This window comes from Ranitomeya imitator, chromosome 1 (assembly GCF_032444005.1).
Source record: "Ranitomeya imitator isolate aRanImi1 chromosome 1, aRanImi1.pri, whole genome shotgun sequence".
Classification (NCBI taxonomy): Eukaryota; Metazoa; Chordata; class Amphibia; order Anura; family Dendrobatidae; genus Ranitomeya; species Ranitomeya imitator.
The window spans coordinates 839,483,830-839,509,143 of NC_091282.1; the positions used below are offsets into that span (position 1 = coordinate 839,483,830).

At 48.5% G+C, this 25,314-nt stretch overlaps 2 protein-coding genes across 8 annotated transcripts in view; one reads left to right on the top strand and one right to left on the bottom strand.

The window, feature by feature from the left end:
• Positions 1-9,846, bottom strand: part of APTX (aprataxin) — a 156,116-nt gene extending 146,270 nt beyond the window's left edge. For 2 of the 6 annotated variants that reach the window (XM_069740713.1, XM_069740685.1), the window contains exon 1: positions 9,707-9,846. Coding sequence is in view for 3 of the 6 variants with exons in the window: in XM_069740700.1 (XP_069596801.1) it covers positions 9,590-9,592 (3 nt within the window). In the remaining 3 variants the exon portion in view is untranslated. Of the gene's footprint in view, positions 1-9,589 lie in introns of all 6 variants that reach the window. The other 4 variants (XM_069740700.1, XM_069740707.1, XM_069740693.1 and 1 more) reach the window with 3 other exon arrangements.
• DNAJA1 (DnaJ heat shock protein family (Hsp40) member A1) overlaps positions 9,785-25,314 on the top strand; it is a 34,774-nt gene continuing 19,244 nt past the window's right edge. Inside the window, exons 1-2 of one of the 2 annotated variants that reach the window (XM_069740677.1) lie at positions 9,785-9,968; positions 20,508-20,665. In XM_069740677.1, coding sequence (XP_069596778.1) covers positions 20,534-20,665 — 132 coding nt within the window. In that variant the 5' untranslated portion in view covers positions 9,785-9,968; positions 20,508-20,533. Of the gene's footprint in view, positions 9,969-18,682; positions 18,851-20,507; positions 20,666-25,314 lie in introns of those variants that run through there. The other variant, XM_069740678.1, reaches the window with a different exon arrangement.

Genomic DNA, 25,314 nt, shown 5'->3' on the forward strand with positions numbered 1-25,314 from the left:
CGGAGAGAACCCCCTGCTTTCTAGTAATTTCCTTTCAAGAGCCAAGCTGTCAAGTGCAAGTTCTTGACTCGAGGATGACAGACTGGGCCCTGTGTCAACAGATCTTGGAGGTCTGGTAATACCCAAGGGTCGGATATTGATAACTTCCTCATCCATGAGAACCAAGGTCTCTTCGGCCAGAACGGGGCAATTAAGATGACCAGCGCCCCGTCCTCCCGAATCTTCCTCAGCACTGCTGGAATCAGAATAAGAGGAGGAAAGGCATAGACCAGATGGTGACCCCAAGATATCAGGAAGGCGTCCACAGCTACTGGGTTCCCCAGGGGAGATAGGGAGCAAAAGGAGGCTACTTTTTTGTTTAGATGGCTCGCAAAGAGATCTATTTTGGGAACACCCCATCTTTCTGTGATCTGGGTGAATACCGCCTGATTTAGTTCCCATTCCCCCTGTTTTAGACTGGACCGGCTGAGGAAGTCTGCTTTGTAGTTGTCTACTCCCCTTATGTGTAGGCTTGTTAGGGATAAGAGGTTGCTCTCGGCTATTTGCAGGATTGATTTGGTCACTTCCATTAGATTTTTGGAACGGGTACCCCCCTGGTGATTTAGGTAAGATACTACCACCCGATTGTCCGACATTACTCTTACATGGTGAGAGTGAAGGACCCCCAAGAATTCCTGAAGGGCAAATTTTACTGCAAGGAGCTCCTTCATGTTGGAGGATTTGTTCACTGTAGATGGAGACCAAGTGCCCTGGGTTACTAGGTCACCCAGATGAGCCCCCCACCCTGAAGGGCTTGCGTCCGTAGTCAGGACTTTCGAGATCTGAATTACCCACGGGATTCCCTGGGAAAGATTTTCCTGCGATTTCCACCATGTCAGAGAGTGATTGGTGCGAGGAGATAGAGTTAACTGCCTGTCTAAATGCCCTCCTAGATGGATTTGCTCCGACAATATCTGCCATTGAAGTTCTCTTGAATGTAATTGGGCCCACTGGACTGCGGGGATGCAAGAGGTCATAGAGCCTAAGAGGGACATGGCCTGACGGAGTGTTATGGAGGGGAGAGATTGGGTTCTCGATACTAAACTCCTTAGTTTTTGTATCTTGTTCTCTGGGAGCCGACATTCCATCTTTTTGGAGTCTAGAGTGAGACCCAAGTACTCCTGGACCTGAGAATGCATTAGTCTGGACTTTCCCATGTTTATTAGCCAGCCCAATTCCTTCAAAGAATGCATCACTATTGCCAGTTGATCCTCGCAATGTTGCGGGGAGGAGCCTATCACCAAGAAATCGTCCAGATATGGAACGATTAGGGTATTTTCTTCCCTGAGGTGAGCCATTACCTCTGCTATCAGCTTTGTGAAAACCCTCGGGGCTATGGCAAGACCAAATGGTAGGGCTGAAAATTGGAAGTGTTTTAGAACTCCCCTGATGTGAACTGCCATCCTGAGGAATCTCTGGTGATCCTTGTGTATTGGGACGTGATAATATGCGTCCTTTAGGTCCAGGACCAGCATGAAGCATTGGGGAAACAACATCTTGATGGATAATTTTATCGTTTCCATCTTGAATGCTTGAACCTCCAGGTAATCGTTTAGTTTCTTTAGATTTATAATAGTCCTGAAGGAACCGTCTGGTTTCTTCCTCAGGAATAGAGGGGAATAGTACCCTTGCCCTCTTTCTTGTGGGGGAACCTCCAGGAGTACACCCTTTTTTACTAACTCGATGACCTCGTTTTCCAGTGCCAGCTGTTCTTCTGCCGAAGATCTTATAGATGTCATCGTAAAAGAGGGACGGGGGCATCTTTTGAATGTCAGCCTCAGGCCTGATTCTATAATGTTCAGAATCCATTGACTGGAGGAAATCTTTTTCCAGGCTGGAAGAAAGAGAGACAACCTCCCTCCCACCTGGGGCGAACCTTCATTGAGAAGGTTTCTTGTTATCGCTGGGGTTTTTGTTAAAGATGAACCCCTTGTTTTTGTTCCTCTTATCCTCCCACTTTCCCTGGCCTCTCCCAGGGTTCTTGCGGAAAAACCTCTTGTTCCGAAAGGGCTTCCGGTAAGAGGGGAGACCTAGAGAGGGAAAGGACTTTTTCTTGTCCCCGGCTTTTTCCAATATGTCGTCTAATGTGGAACCGAACAAAAACTCTCCTTCGCAGGGGATAGTACACAGTTTTGTTTTTGTTTGCAGATCGCCAGGCCAATTCTTAAGCCAGAGGGCACGCCTGGCCGCATTAGCAAACACTGCTGACCTGGCAGCTAATCTGATAGAGTCTGCCGAGGCGTCAGCCAGAAAAGCCGCCGCTCCTTATTACAGGTAATGTCTTCAGCATCGAGTCTCGGGAAGTTTTCCCCTTTAATTGACCCTCTAGTTGATTTAACCAGATCATTAGGGAGCGGGATGTGCAAGCTGCTGCCACTGCCGGTTTCAGGCCTCCTCCCGCTGACTCCCAAGAGCCCTTGAGGAAGGCGTCCGCCTTCTTGTCCATAGGGTCTTTTAGGACCCCCATGTCCTCTAACGGGAGAGCGAATTTTTTTTGATGCTTTAGCTATTGCTACATCTAATTTGGGGGCTTTTTCCCAAAAGGAGCAGGATTCATCCTCGAAGGGGTATTTCCTTTTTGGGGTTAGGAGAGTCTTTTTCATGGGTTTTTTCCATTCCTTTTTAATTAACGCTGCAATTGCTTCATTAAGCGGGAAAGCTCTTCTCTTTTTTTGTTCTAAGCCCCCAAACATGATGTCTTGTGCTGACTTTTTAGGGTGGGAGTCTACTAATCCCATAGTACTCCTCACTGCCTTTATGAGGCCATCGGTGTCCTCTAGCGGGAAACAATTGTGACCTCCTGAGGAAGAAGTGGATGATGAGGATGAGGAGGAGGAGTCGGAGGATGCTGAACTCTCGCTATCAGATTTAGAGACTGGGGACGGGGACCTGTGTCTGGTCCTTCTCAGTTTTTTTCCCCTTTTAAGGGATCTAAAGGTGTCTTCCACCTGCTCTTTAATCAGGTTTTTAAGATCTGTTGCAAACCCGGGCAGGCTTTCAGATACCGTCTGCTGTATGCAGGAATTACATAGCTGCTTCTCCCATGCGGGTGGAAGATCCTCTTTACAGATGGCACAGGCTTTGTGCTTTGTTTTACCTACGCTTTTCCTCCCCTAAAAGAGACAAATAATAATCTTACTGTCTCTAACTTTCACGAAGATCAACTTACCACCTCCAGGACCCATAAATACCGGTTGGGGATTTTCTGCCTCTGGCTTTTTCCCCGATGCCGTGCTGGACTCCTTGCTGTACTGAGACCTTTGGCGTTCTTTGCTGGTGTCCTGGTGACCTTTCTGCTGTCGCCTTTTTTGCTGCTGCTGCTGAGGCGATGCTATAGGTGGAGGTGATTCAGGCAAGGGAAATGCCGGGTCGCTCATACTGCTGCTGGTCTGCTGTCACTGCCAATAATGCGTGCTGCGCTTGCTGCTGCGACAACTAGTAGCTCCTAAGGCTCTTGCCGATATACTGCAGAGCCACTGGGAGGAAGTAAAACCTCCCTTTTAAAGCTCCCGCCGCTTTTTTTTTTTTCTTTTTCCCCAGCGCCTGCGCAGTAGCGCTTCAGCCGACGGCGAGGAGCGTTGAACGCCGGCGCCTGCGCAGACGCTTCTGCGGTGCCTTTGCAACGCCCAAGCATCAGATCGGCGACGCCTGCGCAGTGGCGTCCAGACAACGGCGAGGAGCGCCGAACGCCGACGCCTGAGCAGTCGGTTCCGGCGGCGCCTGCGCAGATCCAAGCCCCAGCGTCTTGCGAGACCAGCGCAACTCCGGGCATGCGCCGTACTCTCAAGATGGCCACCCGGAGTGCAGTTATGGCGCTGCTGACCGGCACCCCCGGTCCTATGCAGACCCTACCGCGCGGCTCTGCATGCCCGATGGCGTGCAGGCTGACGCGTGCTAGGGGAGGGCCGCGCCGCACCTCCCGCAACCACAGAGGGACCCCCCTGGATGTTGCCGCTGCTGCATCTTACCTGGGGAGGTGACCGCGAACTCCTTGTCACCTCCCCCACTCACCCTAGAGGCCCACTAGCCCCCAGCGGTGGTGCTTCGGGTCACCACCCCAGCCGAGGCAGAGGGAACCCAGCTGCCTGAGTCGGACTGGTTGGCCCCGGAATTCCAACGTTGAACCGGTAAGTCCGTAGGTTTCCCATCAAGGACAGGAAACCAACTGATGCAGGAGAGTGGTACCGCCTTTTTATCCGTAGGTTTCCTGTCCTTGGTGGGCGGATCCCCTCTCCGTGGTGCCGTCATGGGCGATCAGAGAAAAACAAGTGTGGGATTGCACTTTTTTTGCAATTTCACAGCATTTGGAATTTTTTTCCCATTTTCTAGTACATGACATGGTAAAACCAATCATGTCATTCAAAAGTACAACTCGTCCCGCAAAAAATAAGCCCTCACATGGCCAAATTAATGGAAAAATAAAAAAGTTATGGCTCTGGGAAGGAGGGGAGTGAAAAACGAACACGGAAAAACGAAAAATCCCAAGGTCATGAAGGGGTTAAGGGAGCCCTCTACTTCGGATCTAATAACAGACCGAAGACTTGCTGCAAAGTCAGGGGTCTCCTCACTAACGGTTCTGTGGATGCAGATGGAGCAGAGGTTCTTCTGCCAGTCCACCACTAGGTGGCCTTGGCATAGTGCGCACTCCTTGTTCCTCTTCTTTACGCTAGCTTTCCTAGGCCTCTCCTAATTATTTAAACAATAAGGGGCCTATTAAAAAAATGATGACATTCATGCAGCTCACTCACCACCCATTGTCATTCAAGGGTACCGGATACAGAGGCTGTGGTGGGACACATGATGTATCCTCTCTAGACACCGAGGAGTCTTGGGATGCCCTGCTCCTCTGGCTGGGACGGCTTCTGCTCCTGCCACTCGAATGGCTGCCTCAGTTGTGTCCATGTTGATGGTGAGCTGTTAGCTGTGACTGCTGAAGATTGCCTTGGTCCATATTCACCTGGTATGATGATCCAGCCACCTGCTCCGCTGCTCGCCCTTAAGAATGGGTAGCCAGCACCATCTTGTGGGACCTCTCCTCTTGATTCAGACGATGGCCCTCCCCTTCAAAAGCCATCTGGGCACGCCGTTTTGTCCCAGTAACCCGTAGGGCGCCACCATCTTGTTTCCGATGCACCTCCCTGACATCACTCGGGCACGCCCAAACCCAGCATGCCCTTCGCCTGTGACCAGGACTGTGGAGTCGGTAAGCCAAACCTCCGACTCAGACTCTTCAATTTCCATGATACTGACTCCGACTCCCTCATGCATGGCTTATGTTTAAGTGATAAATTTACCGTTGCAAAATGGTAACATCATGCTTTTAACCATTGATAGTATAATTAAGCCATTAGATAGAACATAAAATATATTTATTGGAATACAACTTTAGAACAAAAAAAACTTTTGCATATTTCCAATTTATTATACACTATGTAGTAAGTGGAAAAAACAGTTTTCAGCAAAAAATGTTCTGAATAACATTTGTGCAGTCTATGAATTTGTTTTGAGAAATAGTATCGCCTCCATCAGATCCTCCTTCATAGATGACCTCAAACTGACCTAATTATGTTAAGGCTAGAGAACAAGCTCTCTACACTAACTTGGGTTGGTGGCAAAGCAGTAACCACATGAGCAATATCTCTAACAGTTTCAGGGTATAAAGGAATTGCCTCGTGCACAGTCAGTTTGGGTGAACCATTGGATTCTTCTACTTCTTTGAGTGCAAGTGAAAAATGTTGCTGAAATATGGTCAATCTGTTTTCTATAGGAGTGGAATATTTTTCCCTGCAACAATGCTTTGCCTGCTCTATGTCATCCAAATACTTGTGGAAATCAAACTCCTCATGAAGAAATTGATGAAGAAACGGCGGCAGCAGCAGCACTGGTAGGACCAGAGTCCTCCTTCTCTTGGCCGTCCTATAGCCCACTCATCCTAACTGCTACCTCAATCAGAGCTTCTTTTCCTTTAGTAAGCTGTTGATCATCCAGCAATATACGATGACTCTGGTCCACATAAACAGCTGCCAGAAGAATTTTATTTTCTATTAGCAGTATCTCTCTCCCGCTTCATTGAGGCAGCAATGCCAAATGCGAGTAAACCTCCTCTTTGGAACAGGCAAAACAACAAGTTCTTCCACTCCTTTATAAAAACGCCAGGAGTTAAATTCTCAGCTTGCAACTTTTTAGTCACTGTAAATGGGAGATGAAGCAATTCCTTCAATTCAGCCACCTGTATCCATTGACCTTCATTTAGTGTTACCGGAGGGTTGGCCATATCTACAAGGAAGGGTTTTAGCTCAAGCACTCATTCAATCATTAAATAGATGCTGCCCCACCGAGTGGCTTGATCCACAATTTCCCCTTTTATAGCACGTCCCTTTAAGATGGAATTAATTTTAGGGGTTCTGGCAGCAGTAGCCAATTTCCTCACTTTACTAATCAGAGATCCAGCATGTCCCTCTTGCAGACTATCTCTTATTGCCAGCTGCAGCGTGTGGACAGCACAGCGGATGTGATGAACAGAAAAGAGGTCTGAAGCAGCTTCAACAAGACCATCTAATTGTAAAGAATCATTTTGCTGTTCTTCTGTAATAATACCTGTTTCTTCCTATATTATGGGAGCAGGACTGTGGCCTTCCATCTCCAACATACTAAATGTGAAATGTGCTTCTAGCTGCTGTTCACTTTCATTATTCTCATTCATCAGTTTAATTGTACTTATGTTTGAAGCATTATCAGTTACAATAGCAAGAACCTGTTCTTTTTTTGAGTTCATAATCTTGCAGAACTTTTTCCACTAAGGTCTGGAGAAACTGGCTGCTGTGAAGAGCTTTAGTATCTTTTACTGTCAGCATCTTAGTAATTTTTTGTTGTCACAAACATATCGAACATTGATACCGAAATAGTTCACTCTGTGGCGTGTGCAAGCATCCATTTTAAGAAACCCAAAGCGTCTCTTCAGTCTTTTTAAGATCTTCCTTTTGGTTAAGGGTTTCTTCAATCACTAATTTTCTAATACTTTCTCTTTACAGAGAAACACCAAGTTTGCAGGCCATTTCTCCATTAAGAGCTGTAAAAGCTGGTCATGCAAATAATGATAATGGTACACTGTCCTTCACAACAAGCTCGATGAGCTGTCTTTTAAACATCTGCTGTCATTGTTACAGTAACTTTGTCACTTACAAACTAGCTTGTAACTGATGTTTGAGACGCTCTTTCCTCCTCCTTTGCCTGGTGGCAAGTGCTGGTCTCTAGTTTCTTGGTGCTGCTGTGGTCTTCTTCAATCACAGCTTTGTAAACTTCTGGGTGGCAGCGTTGTTAATGTCTTTTTAGATTGAAAGCTCTTGAAGGAACATTTTTATCACTGCCTGAGTATGCACTAATTTTAGCATCACAGCATTTGTTTTCATCTGAGTCACTTATATAGTGACACACAAAATGTTTTTTTATCTTGAGTCATTGTGAAATGCTCAAATACAGCTAACTTCATAAGATGCTTCTTAGACATTTTGTAAGTACGTAAATTCGCTCTCAAAATAATTTTGTCCTGTAAAAAAATAAAGTATATTGTAATTCTGCAAGAATAGGGAATCATGCACTATATAATTTAGGATAGAAATAAAACAATCCTTGCATAAATCAATAGGACAGATAAGTATAACGTTTGTAAAATATGTTGTTAGATAGCTTTACTCTGAACAAGCTTGTCTCAGAGTACAGCTCACTAAATGCTTCACATCGTATACTGCTCTGCTCCCCTAGAATTACTGATAATCGACTACTTGACCATGGGCCCAGCACATCTGGGGTACGAACACTCCTTAGTGATGACCGACCAGTTTAGCAAACTTGCTGTGGTGACCCCCACTCGAGATCTGACTGCTGAATCAGCTGCACAGGCTGTCGAGACTTCATCCGGGTGTATGGCTGTCCAAAGAGGATGCATTCCAATAAAAGCGCTTGCTTCCAAGGCCGAGTGATTGAGGAGCTGCACCATCTGTATCAGACTGAGAAGTCCAGGACGACACTCCATCATCCCCAAGGGAATGGAGCCTGTGAGCGCTTCAACCGAACCCTGATCCAGATGTTGAGAACATTGGAACAAGACAGGAAAGTCAGTTGGCCTGAGTACGTGGCTGAACTGGTCTGGGTGTACAACAATCGAGTGCACAGTACGACCGGATACACCCCGTATACCCTGCTTTTCGGGCGAAAAGGACGAGAGATTACGGAATTGGATCCAGTAGAGGACTACCCACGGACGGGGATGTCTTTCTGGGTCCGAGAACAGACACCAGCTGCAGACTTTTCATCGGCTGGTACAAACCAGGTTTCGAGAGCTTGAGCATCATGAGATGACACCTCTTCGAGGGACAGCTCTCAAGGCCGGAGGACGGTGTGTTGGTCTGAGATAAGCGACCTTGAGGCAAGCTGGAACACCGGTGGGAAAAGACTCCTTATAGGGTGAAACGCTGTGTTAAGCCCAATAGTCCCATTTACGAAGTTCAGCCTGAAGGTGAAGGGGCGCATACCCAAATAGTCCACATAAGACCCTGAAGCGGAGGAGAGAATACCAAGCGCCCCTGCAACACTTACCCCTACAGTTCCTGATTGTGATGAAGAAGACACATTTGTTCCGTTACCCGAAATGGCTGGCTCATTGCACGTTAGTCCAGAGGAAGTACGCAGGCCCTAAACTTCAGAGATGGCTGCTCCAGAGAACTCATTCGAACCACCGTCCTCCACATCCCAACCTGATTCTACCACTCAACTCGAGTTACGTCGTACCGAGCGAACAACAGCTGAAATACCCCACAATCCATATGAACAAAACCAATTCATTTGGCAACGGATTATTTAAGAGATGAAAGAATGCCAACGCCTACTGCAAGAACTCTAGCCCGTGGAGTGGCAAGCTAAAAGAGAGGCGGAGTGTAAGGAGGAAGGCCAGGCTGAGGGCACCTGTACTGCGCCGGGTCAGGAGCGGGGGGCGTGGCTTAGAGATAAGCGCGCGTAGCTAGGGGTAGTTTTCCGCCAGAAGACAGGGTGCTTGCGCAGCATTCTCCGACCCTCAGGGAGCAGAGGCGGCTGACAACCCACGGGCACGTAACCAGGACTGTGAAAAGAGACAGGCCCGTAGGCTCGGTTAGGGTTGCGCTCATACAAAAAGGTGTGGGCTGCGTCCAGGACCCGGCACTGAGGTCCCCTGTGCTGTCCAGCATACGGAGGTCTTTCCGCACCTGTGAATTGGGCTGCACCAGCTTATGGATTAGGGGTTCGGCGGAAGGTTCCGGAGACCGACCGCTGCTGCCAGAAGACGGATTGCTAACTCTGGACCCTAGTTGAGGACATTTCACCAACAGCCACAAGGACTACAACCCTCATCGGAACATTTGCGGAGAGGAAACCACTGCTACTACTTCCAGCTTGGATAAGGCACCACAGCAGTAGGAAGGCCATATTCACACGTTCAGTATTTGTAACCCAGGAAAGGTATACTAGAAACACATGAAGAATTGAGAGTCCTGAGTGGCTGATACACGTCACCCACCATGGGCTGCTGGTCGTCACAAGCACAGCCAGCAAGGCGGGAAACAGCATGCGCACTGTCACGCCACTGTGTGGAACTCTCCCGCGAACCCGGGCAGCTGTCTGTGGCGCCCGTTACCTCCTGTTCTGCTGACACGCAGGCTCCGCGCGCGCTCCGTCACTCTGTGTATATCCCAGCCGCCATTACTCTGCCCGTGATTGGCCAGTGCTCAGCAGGTGTGGCCGGGGCCCGTGGTGCAAGAGCCGGTTCCGGATTGGTGACGTCACGCCTGGATCACTCCGCCCCGCTTTCGCATAAGGTCCCGGATGCGGCTCTCTTGTTCGATCTTTCCAGAAGCTGCTGGTGAAGGAGAAAGGACGGAAGAGCCGCGCGGCGCCTGGTGAGTGCGGCTGTGGAGCGCCCGCCATAGGGCCCTATTCTATAGTATCGTGTAGTTGTACCTTCCCCAGCAGGCCCCCCTGTAACCTAGTGCTGCCCTCGTCCTCCGCCATCACGCGCATTGTACGTGGGGCTGCTGTAGAGCTTGTTGGTGAAGGAGACACAACCCTGCCCCCTCCTTACCACATAATGGCTGCTGCTGGTGACGTAGCGCCCATGCCATGAGTGATACCTGTGGTCGCCATTGCCCCCAGTAATGTGCCTTAGTGCGGAGGCTTGGGATGGCAGCTTTCCTAAGGGCTAGCTGACACTGACAACCATTGCTCCTGACTCCCCCTACTGCTGTCAGGGGTGGGCTATGGCCGGCTTATCCCATGCTATGTGTCTGTAGGCAGCAGCAGATGGACACAACTGTGAGAAATGGTGACAGTCTGGGGGGACAGAGCTATGTGCCTCCTGGAACGCAGATTTTCCTAGAATAGTTTGGCGGACTCCATGTACAGAATCTCCTAAGTGCTGGAAGAACAGAATCTGACCCCGTTTTGGGAATTATCTACAGGTGTAGTGACGGTTTTGATTTTCATAAGAGTTTTCCAGAAAAAAGCAGTAGTGCATTTTTACTGAGTGAAAAAGCGACCCGTCAGTCGTAGCGACCCGTCAGTCGTAGCGACCCGTCAGTCGTAGCGACCCGTCAGTCGTAGCGACCCGTCAGTCGTAGCGACCCGTCAGTCGTAGCGACCCGTCAGTCGTAGCGACCCGTCAGTCGTAGCGACCCGTCAGTCGTAGCGACCCGTCAGTCGTAGCGACCCGTCAGTCGTAGCGACCCGTCAGTCGTAGCGACCCGTCAGTCGTAGCGACCCGTCAGTCGTAGCGACCCGTCAGTCGTAGCGACCCGTCAGTCGTAGCGACCCGTCAGTCGTAGCGACCCGTCAGTCGTAGCGACCCGTCAGTCGTAGCGACCCGTCAGTCGTAGCGACCCGTCAGTCGTAGCGACCCGTCAGTCGTAGCGACCCGTCAGTCGTAGCGACCCGTCAGTCGTAGCGACCCGTCAGTCGTAGCGACCCGTCAGTCGTAGCGACCCGTCAGTCGTAGCGACCCGTCAGTCGTAGCGACCCGTCAGTCGTAGCGACCCGTCAGTCGTAGCGACCCGTCAGTCGTAGCGACCCGTCAGTCGTAGCGACCCGTCAGTCGTAGCGACCCGTCAGTCGTAGCGACCCGTCAGTCGTAGCGACCCGTCAGTCGTAGCGACCCGTCAGTCGTAGCGACCCGTCAGTCGTAGCGACCCGTCAGTCGTAGCGACCCGTCAGTCGTAGCGACCCGTCAGTCGTAGCGACCCGTCAGTCGTAGCGACCCGTCAGTCGTAGCGACCCGTCAGTCGTAGCGACCCGTCAGTCGTAGCGACCCGTCAGTCGTAGCGACCCGTCAGTCGTAGCGACCCGTCAGTCGTAGCGACCCGTCAGTCGTAGCGACCCGTCAGTCGTAGCGACCCGTCAGTCGTAGCGACCCGTCAGTCGTAGCGACCCGTCAGTCGTAGCGACCCGTCAGTCGTAGCGACCCGTCAGTCGTAGCGACCCGTCAGTCGTAGCGACCCGTCAGTCGTAGCGACCCGTCAGTCGTAGCGACCCGTCAGTCGTAGCGACCCGTCAGTCGTAGCGACCCGTCAGTCGTAGCGACCCGTCAGTCGTAGCGACCCGTCAGTCGTAGCGACCCGTCAGTCGTAGCGACCCGTCAGTCGTAGCGACCCGTCAGTCGTAGCGACCCGTCAGTCGTAGCGACCCGTCAGTCGTAGCGACCCGTCAGTCGTAGCGACCCGTCAGTCGTAGCGACCCGTCAGTCGTAGCGACCCGTCAGTCGTAGCGACCCGTCAGTCGTAGCGACCCGTCAGTCGTAGCGACCCGTCAGTCGTAGCGACCCGTCAGTCGTAGCGACCCGTCAGTCGTAGCGACCCGTCAGTCGTAGCGACCCGTCAGTCGTAGCGACCCGTCAGTCGTAGCGACCCGTCAGTCGTAGCGACCCGTCAGTCGTAGCGACCCGTCAGTCGTAGCGACCCGTCAGTCGTAGCGACCCGTCAGTCGTAGCGACCCGTCAGTCGTAGCGACCCGTCAGTCGTAGCGACCCGTCAGTCGTAGCGACCCGTCAGTCGTAGCGACCCGTCAGTCGTAGCGACCCGTCAGTCGTAGCGACCCGTCAGTCGTAGCGACCCGTCAGTCGTAGCGACCCGTCAGTCGTAGCGACCCGTCAGTCGTAGCGACCCGTCAGTCGTAGCGACCCGTCAGTCGTAGCGACCCGTCAGTCGTAGCGACCCGTCAGTCGTAGCGACCCGTCAGTCGTAGCGACCCGTCAGTCGTAGCGACCCGTCAGTCGTAGCGACCCGTCAGTCGTAGCGACCCGTCAGTCGTAGCGACCCGTCAGTCGTAGCGACCCGTCAGTCGTAGCGACCCGTCAGTCGTAGCGACCCGTCAGTCGTAGCGACCCGTCAGTCGTAGCGACCCGTCAGTCGTAGCGACCCGTCAGTCGTAGCGACCCGTCAGTCGTAGCGACCCGTCAGTCGTAGCGACCCGTCAGTCGTAGCGACCCGTCAGTCGTAGCGACCCGTCAGTCGTAGCGACCCGTCAGTCGTAGCGACCCGTCAGTCGTAGCGACCCGTCAGTCGTAGCGACCCGTCAGTCGTAGCGACCCGTCAGTCGTAGCGACCCGTCAGTCGTAGCGACCCGTCAGTCGTAGCGACCCGTCAGTCGTAGCGACCCGTCAGTCGTAGCGACCCGTCAGTCGTAGCGACCCGTCAGTCGTAGCGACCCGTCAGTCGTAGCGACCCGTCAGTCGTAGCGACCCGTCAGTCGTAGCGACCCGTCAGTCGTAGCGACCCGTCAGTCGTAGCGACCCGTCAGTCGTAGCGACCCGTCAGTCGTAGCGACCCGTCAGTCGTAGCGACCCGTCAGTCGTAGCGACCCGTCAGTCGTAGCGACCCGTCAGTCGTAGCGACCCGTCAGTCGTAGCGACCCGTCAGTCGTAGCGACCCGTCAGTCGTAGCGACCCGTCAGTCGTAGCGACCCGTCAGTCGTAGCGACCCGTCAGTCGTAGCGACCCGTCAGTCGTAGCGACCCGTCAGTCGTAGCGACCCGTCAGTCGTAGCGACCCGTCAGTCGTAGCGACCCGTCAGTCGTAGCGACCCGTCAGTCGTAGCGACCCGTCAGTCGTAGCGACCCGTCAGTCGTAGCGACCCGTCAGTCGTAGCGACCCGTCAGTCGTAGCGACCCGTCAGTCGTAGCGACCCGTCAGTCGTAGCGACCCGTCAGTCGTAGCGACCCGTCAGTCGTAGCGACCCGTCAGTCGTAGCGACCCGTCAGTCGTAGCGACCCGTCAGTCGTAGCGACCCGTCAGTCGTAGCGACCCGTCAGTCGTAGCGACCCGTCAGTCGTAGCGACCCGTCAGTCGTAGCGACCCGTCAGTCGTAGCGACCCGTCAGTCGTAGCGACCCGTCACTGTAAATTAGGCGGGCTCTCATCGCTTCAGAAATGCCAAACGTGGATGCTAAATTTGGTTTGGGCACACTGGGGCTCAGAAAGGAGGGGGGCGCTTGGTTTTAGGAGCCCAGAATTTGCTGAATTTTTTTTTTTTTTTTTTTTTTTTTTTTTTTTTGGGGGGGGGGAGGGGGAATGGAGCTTTTGTGCTACTAGTAACGTGGAAGCCCCCTGTATTTCCATTGATAAATGATGGGCCTGAATGGGAATTTATTTGTGGTTTGAGTTGAAGCTTTTATTGTGATTATATCAGGGTTTCTATCTAAATCTCTGATTGACGTGATTCAGATGAAATCCCCGAAGGATCCATTCACTATGAGGCAGCAGAGTTGCCTCTATTCAGCGATGTGTTTTTTTTTCTGAAGTGCATAAAACTGTGGTAGACCATGTTTTTATGATCGTCTAAAAAATCTTACAGCTCCTGGATCCTAGGCCAGTGGCTTCCGCCAGGGGTTTTGTCTGAATCATGTATTTTATTTAATTTCATTAAAATGCAATAATGGGCGACCAAAAGAACGTATCTGCACCAAAATGGTATAATTGAAAACGCCAGCTCCGCACGCAAAAAAAATAAGCCCTCACTCGACCCCAGATCCCGAAAATTGGAGACGCTACAGGTATCGAAATAATTGCCCGATTTTTTTTTTTTTTTAACCCCTTTACCCCCAAGGGTGGTTTGCACGTTAATGACCAGGCCAATTTTTACAATTCTGACCACTGTCCCTTTATGAGGTTATAACTCCGAAACGCTTCCAACGGATCCTGGTGATTCTGACATTGTTTTCTCGTGACATATTGTACTTCATGATAGTGGTAAAATTTCTTTGATAGTACCTGCGTTTATTTGTGAAAAAAACGGAAATTTGGCGAAAATTTTGAAAATTTCGCAATTTTCAAACTTTGAATTTTTATGCAATTAAATCACAGAGATATGTCACACAAAATACTTAATAAGTAACATTTCCCACATGTCTCCTTTACATCAGCATAATTTTGGAACCAATTTTTTTTTTTGTTAGGGAGTTATAAGGGTTAAAAGTTGACCAGCAATTTCTCATTTTTACAACACCATTTTTTTTTAGGGACCACGTCTCATTTGAAGTCATTTTGAGGGGTCTATATGATAGAAAATGCCCAAGTGTGACACCATTCTAAAAACTGCACCCCTCAAGGTGCTCAAAACCACATTCAAGAAGTTTATTAACCCTTCAGGTGTTTAATAGGAATTTTTGGAATGTTTAAATAAAAATGAACATTTAACTTTTTTACACAAAAAATTTACTTCAGCTCCAATTTGTTTTATTTTACCAAGGGTAACAGGAAAAATTGGACCCAAAAAGTTGTTGTCCAATTTGTCCTGAGTACGCTGATACCCCATATGTGGCAGTAAACCACTGTTTGGGCGCATGGGAGAGCTCGGAAGGGAAGGAGCGCTATTTGACTTTTCAATGCAAAATTGACAGGAATTGAGATGGGACGCCATGTTGCGTTTGGAGAGCCACTGATGTGCCTAAACATTGAAACCCCCCACAAGTGACACCATTTTGGAAAGTAGACCCCCTAAGGAACTTATCTGGATGTGTGGTGAGCACTTTGACCCACCAAGTGCTTCACAGAAGTTTATAATGCAGAACCGTAAAAATAAAAAATCATATTTTTTCACAAAAATTATATTTTTGCCCCCAATTTTTTATTTTTCCAAGGGTAAGAGAAGAAATTGGACCCCAAAAGTTGTTGTCCAATTTGTCCTGAGTACGCTGATACCCCATATGTGGGGGGGAACCACCGTTTGGGCGCATGGGAGGGTTCGGAAGGGAAGGAGCGCCATTTGGAATGCAGACTTAGATGGAATGGTCTGCAGGCGTCACATTGCATTTGCAGAGCCCCTAATGTACCTAAACAGTAGAAACCCCCCACAAGTGACACCATTTTGGAAAGTAGACCCCCTAAGGAACTCATCTTGATGTGTTGTGAGAGCTTTGAACCCCCAAGTATTTCACTACAGTTTATAACGCAGAGCCATGCAAATGAAAAATATTTTTTTTTCCACAAAAATTATATTTTAGCCCCCAGTTTTGTATTTTTCCAAGGTTAGCAGGAGAAATTGGACCCTAAATGTTGTTGTCCAATTTGTCCTGAGTACGCTGATACCCGATATGTGGGGGGGAACCACCGTTTGGGCGCATGGGAGGGCTCGGAAGGGAAGGAGCATCATTTGGAATGCAGACTTAGATGGATTGGTCTGCAGGCGTCACATTGCGTTTGCAGAGCCCCTAATGTACCTAAACAGTAGAAACCCCCCATAAGTGACCCCATATTGGAAACTAGACCCCTCAATGAACTTATCTAGATGTGTTGTGAGAACTTTGAACCCCCAAGTGTTTCACTACAGTTTAGAACGCAGAGCCGTGAAAATAAAAAATCTTTTTGTTTTCCCACAAAAATTATTTTTTAGCCCCCAGTTTTGTATTTTCCCAAGGGTAACAGGAGAAATTGGTCCACAAAAGTTGTTGTCCAATTTGTCCTGAGTACGCTGATACCCCATATGTGAGGGTAAACCCCTGTTTGGGCACACAGGAGAGCTCGGAAGGGAAGGAGCACTGTTTTACTTTTTCAACGCAGAATTGGCTGGAATTGAGATCGGACGCCATGTCGTGTTTGGAGAGCCCCTGATGTGCCGAAACAGTGGAAACCCCCCAATTATAACTGAAACCCTAATCTAAACACACCCCTAACCCTAATTCCAACGGTAACCCTAACCACACCTCTAACCCTGACACACCCCTAACCCTAATCCCAACCCTATTCCCAACTGTAAATGTAATCTAAACCCTAACCCTAACTGTAGCCCCAACCCTAACTGTAGCCCCAACCCTAACCCTAGCCCTAACCCTAACCCTAGCCCTAACCCTAGCCCTAGCCCTAACGGGAAAATGGAAATAAATACATTTTTTTTTATTTTTCCCTAACTAAGGGGGTGATGAAGGGGGGTTTGATTTACTTTTATAGCGGGTTTTTTAGCGGATTTTTATGATTGGCAGCCGTCACACACTGAAAGACCCTTTTTATTGCAAAAAATATTTTTTGCAATACCACATTTTGAGAGCTATAATTTTTCCATATTTTGGTCCACAGAGTCATGTGAGGTCTTGTTTTTTGCGGGACGAGTTGACGTTTTTATTGAAAACATTTTTGGGCACGTGACATTTTTTTATCGCTTTTTATTCCGATTTTTGTGAGGAAGAATGACCAAAAGCCAGCTATTCATGAATTTCTATTGGGGGAGGCGTTTATACCGTTCCGCGTTTGGTAAAATTGATAAATCAGTTTTATTATTCGGGTCAGTACGATTACAGCGATACCTCATTTATATCATTTTTTTATGGTTTGGCGCTTTTATACGATAAAAACTATTTTACAGAAAAAATAATTATTTTTGCATCGCTTTATTCTCAGGACTATAACTTTTTTATTTTTTTGCTGATGATGCTGTATGGCGGCTCTTTTTTTGCGGGACAATATGACGCTTTCAGCGGTACCATGGTTATTTATATCTGTCCTTTTGATCGCGTGTTATTCCACTTTTTGTTCGGCGGTATGATAATAAAGCGTTGTTTTTTGCCTCGTTTTTTTTTTTTTTTTCTTACGGTGTTTACTGAAGGGGTTAACTAGTGGGACAGTTTTATAGGTCGGGTCGTTACGGACGCGGCGATACTAAATATGTGTACTTTTATTGTTTTTTTTTTTATTATTTAGATGAAGAAATGTATTTATGGGAATAATATTTTTTTTTTTTTTTTCATTATTTTGGAATATTTTTTTTAATTTTTTTTTACACATTTGGAAAATTTTTTTTTTACTTTTTTACTTTGTCCCATGGGGGGACATCACAGATCAGTGATCTGACAGTTTGCACAGCACTCTGTCAGATCACTGATCTGACATGCAGCGCTGCAGCCTTCACAGTGCCTGCTCTAAGCAGGCTCTGTGAAGCCACCTCCCTCCCTGCAGGACCCGGATCCGCGGCCATCTTGGATCCGGGGCTCGAGCAGGGAGGGAGGTGAGGAGACCCTCGCAGCAACGCGATCACATCGCGTTGCTGCGGGGGGCTCAGGGAAGCCCGCAGGGAGCCCCCTCCCTGCGCGGTGCTTCCCTGCACCGCCGGCACATCGCGATCATCTTTGATCGCGGTGTGCCAGGGGTTAATGTGCCGGGGGCGGTCCGTGACCGCTCCTGGCACATAGTGCCGGATGTCAGCTGCGATAGGCAGCTGACACTCGGCCGCGCTCCCCCCGTGAGCGCGGCCGATCGGCTATGACGTACTATCCCGTCCAGGGTCAGATAAGCCCAGGGCACCTCGACGGGATAGTACGTCTAAGGTCACAGAGGGGTTAATCTTTTTTTTTTTTTTTTTTTTTTTAGCAATCCTTGGAATTTTTTTAACCACTTAGATAAAAGATAACCTAGACATGTTTGGTGTCTATGAACTCGTAATGACCTGGAGAATCATAATGGCAGGTTAGTTTCAGCATTTAGTGAACCGAGCAAAAAGCCACACAAAAAAAAAGTGTGAGATTGCACTTTTTTTGCAATTTCATCGCACTTGGAATTTTTTTCCCGTTTTCTGTTACACAACATAGTAAAACCAATGGTCTCGTTCAAAAGTACATCTCGTCCCACAAAAAATAAGCCCTCACATGGCCATATTGATGGAAAAATAAAAAAGTAATGGCTCTAGAAATAAGGGGAGCGAAAAACGAAAACGGAAAAGCGAAAAAAGCTCCGGGTGAAGGGGTTAAAATGTTTGTTTTGTTTTTTTTGCATAAAAAGTACACATTTGACAAAAATACTTATGGGTGCAATATACTTTCATATTTTTTTTAAATATATTTTTACAATTTATTTAATTTTTTTTACCATTATGGGACTTTCACTTTTTACAGTCTGAGCGCTTGTAATGTATAGCAATGCAGGAGCTTTGCTATGGTTTCCAAACTGTCAGCGCTGTACTGACAAACTTGCTACATCATGCTCCGAGCATGACCTAGCAATTTTGTTATCTCTGGTGATCCAGATGTTGTCATAACACTGGGTCACCATGGCAACTATCGGCTCCTCGCGGTGACGCCAATCAGAGAACCGAGGGGGCTCTGGAGCATGCGCACAAAGTAAATGAAGCTGGGGATGTACATCCAGACTCGGTGCACATGCCCGGGGAGCTGCTTGTCGCTGTGCAAGTGCGGGATTACAGAGCAGGCTCCCGTGATGTCGGGCTAGTACTGCTGATCATTTGATGGGTGTGGATAAGATGACAAGACCGTGACTAAAACCAACTGAAGCCCACCCCTATGACTGAGACAAGGTAAAATATAACTATTCAAAGTGATTTTTTTTTTTTTTTTTTTTTTTAATGACTACTGGGCTGTTTTGCTTGAACACAGCGTGTTAGTGATCACATTGCATCACTAACGTACTGGGCCAGTTTAATGGCAGATAATGACGTGACAGGTTCACTTTTAACAAAAAAAGGCAAGGATTTTCATACAGGCAAAAGCCATGTAAAATAAAAGGGTTGTGAGCGCTTTTGGCGGAGAACCTCGTGAAATATGGAGGGTACTACAAGTGCAGTAGTCTTATCTGAGAGCGGAAAATAAGGTTAGGTGAAAGAGAGGGAACTGCTCGCCTACATTGTTCTACATAGTCTCAAAAGTTGTCAGATTCAGTTATGAAACTATCAATTTCTCAATTATTTTGAATCCTGAATTCAAATCTGACAATGAGAATTTTTAGTTCTTGTTTTTGTATCAAAGTATTCCTTTTACTTCTACATATAACTAACCTCTTTCCGACATAGGGTGTTTCAATGTCAGACACCTTCCCTTTAATTTGGGCACGGGCAGTGAGCCCACATCTTTCCCGACACATGTCAGCTGTTTTGAATAGCTGACATGTTCCCGGAGCAGCCACGTGTGGAATTGCGGTCCACCTGTGGCTATTAACCCATTAAAGGGACTGTCACCCCAAAAATCACTTCTGAGCTAAGCCCATCGGCATCAGGCGCTTATCTACGGCATTCTGTAATGCTGTAGATAAGCCCCCGATGTAACATGAAAGATGAGAAATAAAGGTTATATTATACTCACACAGGGGCTATCCCACTGTGGTCCGGGTCCGATGGGCATCATGATCTGGGTCCAGCGCCTCCTATCTTCATTCGATGACATCCTCTTCTTTCTCCGGCGCAGGCATACTCTGTCTGTCTACCCTGTTGAGGCCTCTCTGACCTTTCCTGGCGCCTGTGCACTGCAGTACTTTGCTCTGCCCTCTACTGATCATGTACGTAAAGTGCATTACAGATTCATCTCCACTAAAAGCCAAGATCCTTAGATCAGGAACAGAACGGACATTTATAGGACATTTCATACGTTTCCCAAAATCATATGAAAACATTTACAGCACATTGTACTACTGAACCCAATTTGTTACATATTTTAGGAGTGTGCGCTTTATGCAGACTCCTCCAAAATGGACACAGACTACACAGCCCTGATGGTATATCGCATGTTGGTAAAGGGTTTAATGGCATGCATAACTGTTCTTTAAAGTAGTGACCCGAGCAGAGTAAAGGGACAACTGATGCCTTATATTCACTAGCAGTGGTTGCTATGGATAAAGCAAACAATACAATTTTAGCTTCTTTTTTTTTTTTTTTTTTTTACCTACCACCCTCCTTCCTGAGTAGTAAATGAAGCCGTGGATTTCTATAGGCAACACTGACATTCTTTCTTAAAATGTTTACACATTCTTTTCATTGTGTGGCTCTACATAGGCAATTACAGGATCTCCAGTCACACTTGAGCCTTGTATACAGTGCTATACCTATATCAGTGCCATGCTGCTGTATCTGTGCAAGGTGTGCTCTAGCTTTTGCATGAAGTAGTGCGAGACTCACACCTGGTAAAGTATAGAACATGTGTCCCCAACATGCTGTGTGTAAGTGACTAATGCTTCTTTTACAGTATTGATTGAAGATACCTGAAGCAAAATGGTGGTGGAAACTGGGTACTATGATGTTCTCGGGGTAAAGCCCAACGCCAGCCAGGATGAACTCAAAAAGGCATACAGAAAACTAGCACTGAAGTACCATCCAGACAAGAATCCCAATGAAGGGGAAAAGGTTAGTTATAGTCTCATAGCTTAATTTGCCTATAGGGGTTTGTTCACATGTTACGGTTACCCCCCCTTCCCCCCCCCCCCCCCCCCCCCCTCCTAGGAAAATGAATGAGATTTCTGTAACCTCTTCATGCTGCCGCCCTCTTTGTTTTGTGTCTGGTTTTCACTCCCCTCCTTCCCAGAGCCATAATTCTTTTTCTTTTCTTTTTTTTCTTTATACTTTTCCATCAATATGGCCATGTGAGAGCTTGTTTTTTTGCAGAACGAGTTGTACTTTTGAACGACACCATTGGTTTTACCAAATTGTGTACACGAAAATGGGGGTGGGGGAGAGAATTCAAAGTGCTGTGAAATTGCAAAAAAAATAGGGATTTTTGTGTACTCACCGTAAAATCCTTTTCTCCGAGCCATTCATTGGGGGACACAGACCGTGGTGTATGCTGCTGCTACTAGGAGGCTGACACTAAGTGATACAAAGAAAGTTAGCTCCTCCCCTGCAGTATACACCCTCCTGCTGGCTCTCGGCTAACCAGTTCGGTGCAAAAGCAGTAGGAGATCAATAACACAAGCATGTCATATTATGAGTATAGCATATCAGATTGAGCTTACGGAATGTCATTATATATGAGAGTATAGCATATCATATTATAAAAACGAGCATAAGCTAATACCGGGGTGGGAGCTGTGTCCCCCAATGAATGGCTCGGAGAAAAAGATTTTACGGTAAGTACACCAAAATCCCTATTTCTCCTTCGCCTCATTGGGGGATACAGACCGTGGGACGTCCCAAAGCAGTCCCTGGGTGGGGACAACATCAGATCAGGCCCTGTTACCGCAACTTACAAGTGCGCCACTGCGGCCTGCAGAGTCCGCCTGCCTAGACTCACATCTGTGGAAGTGTGGGAATTATAGTGCTTCAAGAATGCATGCGGACTGGACGAATCTGCAAGCTTGCAGGCGTGCCTTGCCGACGCCTGGTGCCTAGAACCTTTGGAGATAGGCTGACATCTAGCACGGAAGGACTCCTGGATGGAGAAAAGAATCCACCATGCTATCATGGCCGATGAAACGGCTAAACCCTTCCTGAAAACATCAGGAAGTCTTCCTCTTACCATCAGGAAGCCCAAATGAAGTGTCCAACCTTTTGGAAGGACGCCATCCTCGAGACGTACCTACTCAGAGCACTCACTTCGTCCAGAATATGGGGAACTCATTCCATTTTGTGGACTAGTGCCGAAAGATGAGGGAAGAACTATGCCCTCATAACAGTGGTGATACAATGCCACCTTGGTAACAAGGGATGGGGATGGCCTAAGGACAACCTTGCCTCAGAGGTAATAAGGGAAAAAAGTCTGAAAGAGCAGGGAGCTAGCTCCAAAAACTCGTCAGTGTGGATATCGCAGAGAAAAAAGGGGCGAACTTCCTTGATGGTAAAGTCTGCCCGGATGAAAAGGAGTCTACTGTAAGACTCCGAGGACCATTAAGGTCCATATGATCTAACGGCATGCGATAGGGAAGAGCTACATGTGAACACTCTGTGAGAAAGTCCCTACTTGCAGTTTTGCTGCAATAAGGTGGGAAGATACTAGCTCCGCAAACAAAAACTGATGTGGTCAGTGCGGATCTCGGAGGATCACTGGGGCCCTTTCTGCATCCCAAAGGCTCTCGGAAGTAGTGGAAGGGGAGTTATGGAAACTGGTAACAAGTCAGAACCAGAGCATGCAGTGCGATGGCTCTTGGATCTCGAGGCCGAACCACGAACTCGAGTACATTGGCATTCAGTCTGGACGCTGTCTGATCTACATCTAGAGAGCTCCGGTGAAGGCAGAACTGATGGAAGACCTCAGGATGAAGTTCCCACTGACTTGAGGCGGAACCCTGACGGCTGAATTTGTTTGCCGGCCAGGGTTCTACTCCTGGGATATATATACTGCGGAGATCACCAAATGATAGGTCTCGGCCCATCAGAGAATGTGAGGTACCTCTGTCATGGAGCCTGACCGTGAGTACCTGCTAGATGATTGACGTATGGCACCGCCGTGGCATCATTATCCAATTGAATTCGGATACGGAGACCCGCCAGAAGGCAGTAGACCTGCTGTAGGACTACCGTTCGGATGTCCAGAGCAATGATGGGGAGAAGACTGGCATTGGTAGTTACTAATAACCATTGAAATGGGAGAAAGTCTCTGAGCTCCTTCTTCATCCAGAGCCTATCGTCTGAAAGTCTGTCAGACTTGCTGAAAACGAGCGGAGTGAAGGAAACCGCTTCCATTGTCGTCACCATTTTTCCTCAGAACCCTCCTAGCAAATCGAATGAAAAGAGGGGATGAGTAATCAAGTGCGCAAGCTCCCTGTTGAAGGGCCGTGACCTTGTCACGAGGGGGAATTACCATCCTTCTGGAAGTGTGCAGGATCATCCTCATAAAGGATATCTGCTGGGCTGGAAATGAGGAGAACTTGTCTAAGTTTAGCTGCCAGCCCAGGTGGGAGGGTATCGCAAGTGATATAGACGACTTGGCGTAGTCCTGGAAGGGTGGCTAGACAGTCGACCAAACAGGGCAGGACGAGCACGCCTCAAGGATGCAAGAAACATGACATCCGCCATGACCCTTGCGAACACTGGGTGCGGAAGCAAGGCCGAAGGACAAGGTTGTGACTTGAAAATGCTGTTCACGAATGGAAAAGCGAAAGAGTTTTTGAAGAGGGTAAGCATCCCAAATGTCGATGGATGCTGAAAACTGCACCTTTTTCTGTTGAAGTAATGGCTGAGCGGAGGAACTCCATCCGAAGGAGGACCATGTCAAATGTTAGAAGTTTGAGGTCCAGGGTCAGTGTTACTTTTCGTTCCCCTTCTTGGAACCAAGATCGCTTAGATCTTGTCAGTCTCCCGCTCAAAAGATTTGATTGGCCAGTTGTTACTGGTGTGAATCAAGGTAGTTAAGGTCTCCAGCCAGACCATTGCTCTAGGAATCCATGCGGCGGCTAGGGAGGATAGATCGCTGAACCTGAAGCCGCAAGACGTAACAAACCAGATTTGCTGTCTGACAGTCCGTGGTATTTTTAACTGATGATACATCGGGCGGGTATACTGGTAGGTATACCACAGGAGATTCTACCCAGTTAATCTGCCCAGTGGCAGAATGTGTGGCTGCATCCAGCAGGTCATAGTCTCTTGCCATCGCCGCTCTCTTTTGACAGTGCAGAGATAAAAATTCGGAACCCTCGATCCATCAACCTCTTACCAGGGAAGTGGAGAGGAATTGTCTGGCTTCTTGCATCATCCGCTAAATAGTGGTGATGCAGAGGGGGGTGCTCGTACGCCGAAAAGGGTGCCTTTGTACATCCACAGAGTTCAGGTCTCCGGGTGGACAGGACAGGTTGTCTGGCGTTGGGCCTGGGTGCGGAGAGTTAACATGGAGACGACACTCCGTGTGCTCGTCTGTTGATAGTGTGGGGAGATCGGTGCCCTTTAAAGGACCCGTCGCCCTTAAAAATCAGGCCAGGCATGGCATCCCACGTAGAGGCTTCTGTCCAGTGAATCGCTTAGCCGGACTGAATGGCGAATGCTCTACGAGGGAGTTTAGTAACCTTATGAGGGACACTGTGTAGTCTAGAGCAGAGCCAGAGTCTTCGTCAATGTACCGAGATTGGTTACTCTTCTCTGAAGCTCTGCAAGTTCAGTCAATATCCGATCCATATTCAGAGCCTTGTTGTAATCAAATCATTGGCGAGGGAGCAGGAAACGAACACTTCCGTTTTCTAGACGCCTGCACATTTCTAGAATACTTGTGGCCCCTGCTAGCCCACGGCTCCCATGTAGGATAGAGACCATGTATATCGGTCCTGCGAGCACCCCGAGCCACAGTGTACACGGAGGGATTCAATCTCTTGGTTAGAGAACCATGGATTGCGGTCAGTGACGAAGTCCACTGAGGGGAACTAGGTACTCTGGGATAAGCTGGGGTCGGCGGCGGAGGGCTCCTCGGATTGATCATGCGCCCTTAAGACCAGGGGATACTGGTCATGCTCCTTTAATACCAGAGAATACTGGACATGAAGCTTTAAGACCAGGGAATACTGGTCATTGTCCCTTTATACTTGTCGAGGGACTGGTCAGGTACTGATGTAGACTCTGTGCCCCTTTAATGCAGAAACCGTCGTCCCAGCATGGGCTGGCCAGGTGGACCAAGATGGCCACCGGGAGTTGCAGAGTTGATAAAAATCTCGCAGATAGTGAGAAGCGCCAACTCGGGGGGGTGGAGCCACGGACACTATGTTGAATAGGCCCAAGCCGGGGCCTAAATTTCTGTTGCCAAGTAAATAAGGCAGCACACTGCAGCGCTAGAACATACAAACTTGAAAACACGAAATTTGAACTGCATTACTGCACTAGAAATATGAAAAATGAGAGCTTTTAGCGCATAAAAATGGCCAATTTTATGTGTACCTGGTAGCCTCTTTACGGCATCTCTTATACCAGGTCCTACGCTTGCCTTACCTCGCTGAGAATAAACGTCTCCATCTGAATGGGTACATGTGAAACCTCTTCTTAGACTAAAATTCTCTCTCTGTGGAGAGAAAAACTGACCTGCACATCCATACATAGTTTGTATGTTCTAGCACTGCAGTGTGCTGCCTTATTTACTTAAC